Source organism: Phoenix dactylifera, chromosome 3 (genome assembly GCF_051530095.1).
Source record: "Phoenix dactylifera cultivar Ajwa chromosome 3, Ajwa_hap1_PhDact_Kaust_v1.1, whole genome shotgun sequence".
NCBI lineage: Eukaryota > Viridiplantae > Streptophyta > Magnoliopsida > Arecales > Arecaceae > Phoenix > Phoenix dactylifera.
In genome coordinates, this window is record NC_143192.1 from 13924356 (window position 1) to 13934362 (window position 10007).

A 10007-nucleotide genomic window follows, 5' to 3' on the forward strand; every position below is an offset into this window, starting at 1 on the left:
TGATTGGCCCTATTTGTTCGGATCCGTTTTTGTATCTAAATTTATTTGACATGAATGAAAACTTAAATATCCAATTAATAACCATATTCATATCATCATAAAATAATAAATATAGATATAAATAAACATCTACCTTATCGTCGAATATCCAATCCTATTTATAATTCTATTTAATTTTATATAGCATTTATAAATCTTTAAATAAAATAAATGATCATATTAATATATTATTAATTTAATTTACCATTCAATTACTAATATCCATAAAGTTTAATTTATCCAAATTATATCCATATTTATATTCATACTTATAATAGCTAATTTGTATAATGTCAATCTTTGTATCCAACTAATATCCATATCCGTATTTATATGAATATATTAGCATTCAATCCAATTTCAGGTAGATAGTTCTAATAGAAGTGGTGTTTGAGTTCACAGGTCTAATATAGAAAGAAGAGAGCAGACAACGCAAGAGTGGTGTTTCAGTTCACAAGTCAAAGGAGTGGCAAATGTTACAGAAGAAAGAAAAGCGCATATCAAAAGCTAAAAGAAAAGACAAAAAAAATCAAACCTTATTACCTGTAACCATACAGTTGATGCAATTCACACCAAGTCCCAGACTGTAACTCGGTTAGATTATAAAAGAGCAAGTATGTTACCCATTCCAGCATTCTATATCAAGCAGTTTTAGTAATTATAACGCAATACAGAATATAGTTTCATAAAGTAGTGGTCAAGCTGCCAGTCTGATAAACCTTTCACAGAAATCATCCATTCAGTAGCGATACTTGGTGGAGTAATCCTTGGGAGCAATCACCAAACCACGCCCTTTCCTGGCACCCCTATAGACTGTCTCAACAATGTCAATGAACTCCTGCTTATCCTTAAGGGCCCAGTTGATCTTGTTGTTGTTTCCCGTCCCAAGATCAATCATGATGTGCTTGTTCCGGAAAAAGAACATCACCGTTGAGGGGTCATAAAGCTCATACATGGTGTTAAAGTCAGGTACCTCTGTGATGTCAACCAGGTATATCACCGCAAAGTTCTTTATGGTCTCCGCAACTGAAGCCAGCACTTCATCCATCTGCATCATAGATCATTGTTTTAAACTGTAAGCTCCACAGCAAGGTCAGAAAAGAAAAACTATAAAGTATGATATCAAAGAACCACAGTTTTTAAATAAGAAGTATCTAAGAAAAGTACTTCCATGGTGTTCATAAGGAACCATAGGACACCTAACACATTAAGCCCAATGAAAGGCAGCGACGGTGTGACAAAGTACTGGTAGCTACTTAGAACAGCTGAGGTTGAAAAGCCAAAGGCTCTACATCAGACAAATCATTTGAAACATGAACCATGTTTCCTAAAGCTAAGCTAATACAAGACCTTCATCAATAAAACTACCACATATTGATGCGAGCAGACCATGCATCACTCAAGTAAGAGATCTGCTGCAAAGAAAAAATATTTGACAGCAAATACATTGATCTAAGTGACTTGGGGTCTCACAATATGATAAAGCCTTCTAGAAATCTATTTTAGATCTCACTAAGGATGAACTTTAAGAAAATTCTTACAAGAACGGTTTGGCACCATTAATTTATGCTTACAGAAAACAAAGCACTTATTATTTCACATATTTAAATCATCTTCAAAAGAGTTATCGTATTTTCTTTTCCTCCTCCAGTCTTCTTCAACAATCAAGTCTAGGACATTAGTCCAATTTTCCATCCATTTCTTAGGAAGATATATGATAGCCAGTGATATGATCTATCATGCAAGGTAATGCACAATTGTTCTGCAGGTAATGCAATGATATGATCTTCAAATACTTTGATAGCAGAATCCTACGCTCAAGTGAAACACGCTTGTTCTGCAGGTAGGATTTGGATTGAGTATTTGTTATGAACCGAGTCAGACTTGCTAGCAACAGTGGAGGAGAAAGAATGTATTTGTTAACGAAAATGAAACTTTTAGATTTGCTTGCACAAAGCATATCCACCAGTGTATCAACAATGCAAATAAAACTAATGTGAATATATATAAATATATATATATATATATATATATATATATATATAATGCAGCCAAGCACTATCTACAAATGCTTTTTACCTGGCTCCCATGAAGCATGGCCATGAATACGTGATACAGCACAAAATTCTAAGATGAAAAATCTTGAGAAACAAAATACAATAGGTCTAAGATATGGCAACAATAAATATATATTTCACATGTATACAACATAAAGAGCATGAGCCTTGGCACAACGGTAAGGTTGCTCCATTGTGACCTGGAGGTCATGGGTTCAAAATATGGATATAGCCTCTCTACACCACATAGGGTAAGGCTGCATACATCTCACGCTCCTCGGACCACGCAACAGCGGGAGCCTCTAAGCTGCTCTTTTTCTTGTCTATAGAATACTATTCATAAAGCATAATAGGTTATCACAATAACAAAACCATATACTACAATCATACTCCATAAAATAAAATTGAACTCAGAAACTCAAAAAATTGCCATTCATACGAAAAATAAAAACCCTCCCTCTCATGACAGTTATCCAGGAAGTACCCAAGCATGCCTTCAGAACATCCTTTTTTCTATTGTTTAGAAAGGATGTCCACAGTGTATCCATAAAGTCCAAAAACTATCAATATCCAATAAATATTGGATATGGACACCACATGTAATTTAAGTATTTGTGCCTCCTAGCCTGCCAATATAGAATACACAAAATATTTTAATCAAAAGTTCTGAAGATGCAATTTTGGAATATCGATTTATTTCTAAAATTGAAATCTTTTCGTATTTCTTGAACTAGATCAAATGATCAATGATGATAACAACTTGCCATTTCATCGCAAACTTTGCTCCATATTTGAAATAGGATGTTGGAGCCAGAAAGTAGCATGAGAGCAAACAACAAGGGGCAGCCCACAACTCTAAGAACCCACCAAGGGGGGATAAGAATAAAATCACTCAGGAAAGGAAAAGCCCTTGTCCTAAAAGGGAAAACCATAAAATAATGTAACTTGCATGCCAGAAAAGCTTAGCTTCACTGTTAGCTTATCCTGTTTATTCATGATAAATCTTTATCTGGGAAACAATAAAATGCCCGATCAATTTGCAATTGAGGTTAGAGGACTGATATCAGGTTCAAGCCCATATTAAGTGATTATGGATACATGCATAGGCACTTCCCATGCTAATATTATCTTAATTCTAGGTGCATTCTGATTTATAAAGAAGGGAAAACTAGGACTTGAGTAAAGTTAGCTAAGAAATCCTTTAATCAAAATGTTGATTTTTGGGGTTTATTAGGATTTGTTTCATTTGAGAAGGTTCAAAGATTGGTGTTAGGATTACTATTAGAAAATGTTCAGTTGGTTATAACTCAAACTAAGGAAGCTCTAGTCATTAAAAATTATAGGATCCTACACTTATGATTGTTACAAGGAGGCACTTAAGATATCTCTATTTTAGAAATCTACAATTTTCAAAATTAACTTGCAGTAAGGCATTTAAGAAGATCCCATAATGCCTTCTGCTATCCTTCTCAAGGACGTGGCTCTATGTACCTTCTGTCGGAATCTTCATCAATATCGACTTCCGAAAAATCAATTGGTTGTTAGATTTTCTTCATCCTTGGGACTTTATGGTTATTGGGAACTAGGGGGGAAAAGAAAGGATTTTGTTTAGACGGGAATCTTATTTTTCATTGTTTGGTACTCAGACAAAAAACTCATGGGAGGAGCCAAGCAAAAATAAAGGGCATGGTGATCTCTAAGAGGCCTATTATAATGTTTCCTCTTCAAAAGGCAGTGATTTAGAGTGACCAGCAAGCAGACAAGCGGACCAACACAAGCACTGTCTCTGATAATTCCTTAGCAATTTTGTTTGTCCTTCCGAACTTCGGAAAATTCTCGATAATTTCTTATTTTCTTTTCCTCCATTGATTTACTTCTTTTTTCTATCTTTTTTCCAGCAACCAAACAGAGCCTTGGAGTTTTCGAACACAATGATGAGTTTGGAAAATTTATTTAATGGTGGAAATATATGGAAAATATCATACAGTTGTAAATTGAAAATGCTTTTAAAATGACATTGATAATAATGAACTATGAAACATGATGAGTTGATGATTTGGTTAATTTGAAGTTATTTCATGATAAAATGAGGTGTCAGATTAAGAAGATAACCATGATGATGAAGATGAGGGAAAGGACGATGATAATGAGAAACAAGAGAAAATAAACATTTGATTTGGTTTAATTTTTGAGAATAAAAAGATACACAATAGAAGAACTATAAGATATGACGGGAAAAGAGATTGAAGAGGGGAGCTTCTAGTCACTGATAAGGTTCACGAACCAAGTACCTTACCATGTAAAGAGGCAAGGGTAAGCTAATGCAGGCAAAGACACTTTTCATGCTTTTTAGCAAACTAAGATTTACTTACACATGGCGTGTCCTCGAGCCCTGGGCGGGTCGGCCGGGTCTTTCCCTGTTGTTCTGTTCCCGCCACGATAAAGTGTTCAAGGTTATATCATTTCATCATTGTACCATACAGCATAGAAAATATTAAATATACAAATGGACGATCTAGCCATTACATAAGACTTGATAATAAGTTAGATATTCTACTCTATAATTAGATAATGATAAAGTTATTCAATATTTGGCATGCTAAGTTTTCACATTAGTATCTAGATCAGGACTTAAAGTGCTGAGAAAACAAAAAGCTACGTAAATGATCAAGTAGATGCCTAAGCATTGTAAGCCATCTAAGCATCAGCTTAAGCACTTGAGTGGTCATTTTTGATACAACTGACAACTCAATTGAGATTCCGTCAATTTACAGTATAGCAAGTTTCATACAATCAATAAAATGTTAAGGCCATGCAAATTTGTTTATGAAAATACATAGTTGCAAGAAGCCAATGTCAAGAAAGCAGGAAGATACGACCCATATAAGATGTGCCCCCACGTCAAAGCACTTGAAACTCGAGGACAAGTTTACTCCAACAAGGGAGATTTGATGCAAGCTAAAAACAACATGAACTTTAGTGTTATTTTTAAAAATTTCAAATTTTCAAAGTCATACAGATTCATATAAAAGCTAGAATGGGAAAGCCTATTGCAAGTACATGGTTAGGAACAACATAAATAGAACAGTTCAATTGTCCATCAATTAGAATCTATATTTAAAAGATGAAAGGCAAATTATAACTTGCACAAAGTTTTACTTTTAAGTATAAGAAATGTCAAAGTGACTTAGATTGATTTGGTTAACTAGTCCTTCAAGTCATTCGAATAATGTTCTAGCGATTTAGATCACCATAAAAGAGATAAACTGGTGATCAAAAATTAATATTTTGGATGAATAATTTTGAACTACTTAAGGTGGATTCCAAAATCTCCACCACTTTCCCCTTTCCCCATTTAATCATCTTGTTCTCCTTCCTCTCCTCTAGGCTACCAATTCAACATGAACAACTTCGCTTGGCTTGATGGGGATTCCTACTAATGAATCCAAGCTTGAGTAATGGCCAGGTTACCCATGTTCAACTCAAATAAGCTTGAATAGACAATGTATATTGCATGACAAGGATCTCGAAGTTAGCTAGAATGTTTCTATTGGTTGAGAAACAACTCGGGCATTAAACTAAAATCAGATTTTTTTTTTTTTTGCAATAAGACATGGTGAGGCAGTATCTTGCAACCATCTATCAATCAGATGGTTGAAATCTAGCTACAAAGATAGATGCAGGTATGGAGGACCCAAAAATGAACTGTTTAATAGTGGCATGTGTTTGGCTCAACAAATGATCAATACAAAAGCTTGAACTTAGCTTGATTAATACTGAGATAAGCTCGAGCAGGGTTTGACTTGATTAAGCTCAGCACCTTCCTCCCCCTTCTTTTTCACTCTTCTGTTTCTTTATTTACAAATACTTTGTTGCGGAAGCAGAAAGATTATCAGCAACCCACAACTTAAAATACAAAACCTCTCCTCTTCCTTAATCTAAATATTTTACTCTTCTTCTCTGTATTCTTTATCAAAACTAAAATAAGATCCGAATCTAATTTTCTGTAGTTCATATTCACAACATAAACAGTTCCCCTTTTGCCCTTATCCTAAATTCAAAATGTAGACTCTCCCTTGAACCTAAAATCCAGGGTACACATCAGAGCATTGACATTATTTAATTGAATTACAGTACACTGTATCAAAGCTTCCCTTTTCAAGTTTAGATTTAAGCAACAAATCCTAACTTATCTAATTCTCCTCTCCTAAGAAATTCTCTTTGCAAGTCCTAACTAGCAAAGGCACTTCTTTAAAATCACAACAAGTATTACACATTATAATCTTAGAAAAATCTTAGTTTCATAATTGATTCTTTCTTCTCACTATTTTGAATCGCATGAAAGTTTATTTCCACTATCTAGCATTCACTGGTTAAGAGCGCCTGCATATTCCTATATCATGAGTAATTCGGACCATCCAACTACATTTTTCTATGGTTCTTAAAAGTTACAATCTAATAAAAGTAAAAAAGAAATCCATTCATGACATACCAGTTGATTTAACATATGATAATACATATGAAAGTTTGTTTCCACTATCTAGCATTCAATTGTTACTTAAGAGTGCCCGCACGTTCCTATATCGTGAGTAATTCAGACCATCGACCTACATTTTTTTACGGCTCCTAAAGTTACAATCTAATAAAAGTGAAAAAAGAAATCCATTCATGACATACCAGGGAATTCAGCATATGATAATACATAATTGCAGCAGTCTGCTAATGATCCATATTTGTGGTTCAGGACAAGGCATTTTAAGTAAGTGTGTCAATACATGTGACCCTAGTGTGAGATATTTTCAGGCTTGGTGTCTAATACCATGTCAGAAATCTAAAGAGCCCAAATATCTAGAACCAAAATAAAATTTCATCAAGCTCAAGAATAAGCTCCATAAAAATTATGGGCCCTTGCAGATCAATGTATTGGTTGGTTATCAGATGTAAAATGATTCAAAACCTAATTGGTCTATTATAGCCTCTATTTACGTGCATAAATATATACTATACATGTGTATATCTTCCATACTGAAAGTTGTTTTCTTTCCACATCGCTTAAACTTCTTCAGTTTGGCAGGAACTGTTGATGATTTTTTTCTGGTTGTGATTCGTCAAGTGCGCAACTAATAACAGACCACCCAAGTTATGGACTAGCCTTTCAGCTTTGTTGGAAGGTTAATCACTCAACTCAAGTTGCTTTAGCAGTAAGTAAATTCACCAACTCAAAAAATTTCCTTCAAGTCTAGAGATTGTAAGTATTCTCGTGATTAAAGGTCCTTTTCTATGATCCAGAGTTAACCTCATGTGTAAACATGTTTTACTATAAACATCTGATCCTTAGTTAAGTGGTACCGTTGAGAAACTTAATTTACATATAGCTGTAAATCATTAAAGAGGTTTTTTTGTCTAGATAAAATTAAGATAATTGTAGTAGCATCCCCTAAAAACTAGCAAATGCATTCAAATCGAAAAAGGCAAGAAAGATGGAATTGGTTTCTCAATGAATCATATGAAAACTGGACGGTTTTCAAGAACCTTCAAGGATGTTAAAGGTTGCAACGTGCAACTTCCAAATCACTACTCTTGTCTAGATATTTTAGCGACATAGCCAAAGTGTGAAGTGTCCAATATTCATCGGAATCCAAACCTATTATGAAATGTTTGTAGTAATCCACTCCTGATTAATTCCATATTTCAATAAGTTCCTAATCTCTCACGATACCCCAGCCTGGCCTACTCCCTCTCTCGCCTTTTTCTTTTTTCTTCCCTTCTGCTCGTGAGGCTAGAGGATTCAGACCAAAATGTTGCCCCAGTTTTTATTGGTGAGAGAGACTCTTGATTCTTTTCTTACTATCTATCAAATCGGTGGCTCTTGACTTGTCACATAAATCACAGGTGCCAAGTCTAGCATCCAATATCGCAAGGTTTTACATCTACGACATCAACAAGCATCAGAAAGTAAGAAATAGGAGCATTACAGTAAGCAAGAAGCAATAATTTCCCAAGAAAAAACAGTGCTTTCAGCAAAAACCAAAAAAAGAAACACAAATCATACCAAGAAGGGATCGATGCCAGAAAACAAAATCGGGCAGAGTAACCATTTCCATTGCTATAAGTTCCCAGCCGATGAAATCATAAAACCCCTAATCCAAATATCAAGCCCCTTAAAACCCTAATTTCGTGCGAGAGAGAACCGGTAGCAAGGAAGAGGACAAATCAAAAGGAGACTATATCTATAATAATACAACACGAATCCAGGAAATAAAATTAGTAAGAAATTAAGGAAGAAGAGAAGCGGTAGAGGAAGGAAAGGTTGAGAGAGAGAGAGAGACCTGCATGCAAGTTTCGTCCCAGTCGTGGCCGAAGCGGATGATGACGAGGCGCTCCTCCTCGGCCAGGATGGCCTGATCCACTGCCCACCCTGAGTGCAGATGCGGCAGAAGGTACGACATCTTCTCTCTCTCACGCACACACCCAGCAACCGCTAATGTCGCTCTCTTCTCTCGCCGCAAGGCAAACGGGGAGGACGGGGAAGGAAAGAACGAAATATGGTATGGGCGTGGACGGGAGAATAGAATAGGCTAGAATAGACTGAATAGTAGATCGTTGATGATTGGATGGATGAAAACGCCTGTGACTCGTTCGCTTATATTTTTTCTGTAGAATAATTTTTCAGACTAACCGATTTCTTAAAGCTACAAATAAATAGGCCCGATTGACCCGGTCTAGCCTGCTTAGATCCTATTCGATTTATTTTGGAGGATATGTTTTATCTTACAGATCAAATCTGGATTTTCTGAATTCAGATCTAACCCAATCTGACTCAATTCATTTGAAACTTGAATAATTTTGGATTGCCTATCATACGAACCAATCCGATCCGATCCGAATATGTAAAATTATTTAGGCCCATGAGGGTGCAAATAAGTTCTAAAGCCATGGATGAGTTGACACGAACTAGACCTGCATTTTTTTGGATTGGGTCTGAGTTACACATGAATCCGACCTGACCCGAATGACCCGTTAGGTCAAAATTATAGCAGTGGATCCTATCCGACCCAATTTTTCATCCGATTGGGTTTGGGTCCAAAATTAGCAAATGCTCACTCATGACCTGACCAGTCCCATCCCGACCCATTTGCACCCCTACCGATGTCTGAGCAAATGATGTCTAAAAAAATAATTTTTATATATTTTCTTGGTTATAATAAAAAATAATATATTTCTAATATTTGGCTGGATATTTATTTTTAAAAAAAATATGTAAAAATATTTATTATATTTTAATAAATAATAAGATTTTTTCTTAGTAGAAAATAGGAGGGGAGGGGGAGGGACAAGCCCACCCGCGTAGCAGCCCCCACTGGGCCCTCCTTCCACCACGGAATGTTCAATACAGGTCGCAGGTTTCGCGTACCTTCCTCGACCTATGGGCTCACCCCACTTGGCTCATCGTGTCACGTGTGGATATGTCACCCCAGCGCCACTTTGGTACAAGTGGAAGGAAAGTATAACCGCCAGCAAATCATCACGGGCGTGGAGCATCCAGTTTCTTAATTTAATCGACGCCCGCGCGTTTCGAACCCGAGCAACTTGGGCGAAATATCGCCCCCTTACCACCAGGCTACCATTTTGGTAAAAACAAAAAAATCTTAACATATTCTATCTAAAAGCTTAAGGTTATTTTTGGGAAAAAAAATTACCCTAATTCCTATCTGATGGAAATTAAATATTTTCATGTCTCATATAAATTTTTCTTATAAAATTAAAAAAAATTATTTACATAGAAAACCTATTTTTGTATTTTTTTTTCTTTTTTTCTTTGAAAACTTTAATGGAACATGATGCACCTCTTCATTTTTCGGTTGACTCCACCTTCCATCTTTTCTCCATGGACTAAAAGAGTCCTACCCG

At 35.7% G+C, this 10007-nt stretch overlaps 1 protein-coding gene across 3 annotated transcripts; it reads right to left on the bottom strand.

The window, feature by feature from the left end:
* Window positions 1–621: 621 nt before the first annotated feature.
* On the bottom strand, window positions 622–8699 carry YLS8 (mRNA splicing factor, thioredoxin-like U5 snRNP). Of its 3 annotated transcripts, none has more exons than XM_039120260.3 (3): window positions 8426–8699; window positions 4469–4513; window positions 622–1087 (listed from the first exon to the last, which is right to left on the bottom strand). In XM_039120260.3, exons 1-3 carry the CDS (start codon window positions 8543–8545, stop codon window positions 779–781), a joined length of 474 nt encoding a protein of 157 aa, XP_038976188.1. In that variant the 5' UTR covers window positions 8546–8699; the 3' UTR covers window positions 622–778. The 3 variants fall into 3 exon arrangements, with proteins under 3 accessions (XP_038976188.1, XP_088573940.1, XP_038976189.1); XM_088717814.2 differs by having other exon boundaries at window positions 4469–4521; window positions 8426–8696; XM_039120261.3 differs by lacking the exon at window positions 4469–4513 and having other exon boundaries at window positions 8426–8686.
* Between the last annotated feature and the right edge of the window lie 1308 nt (window positions 8700–10007).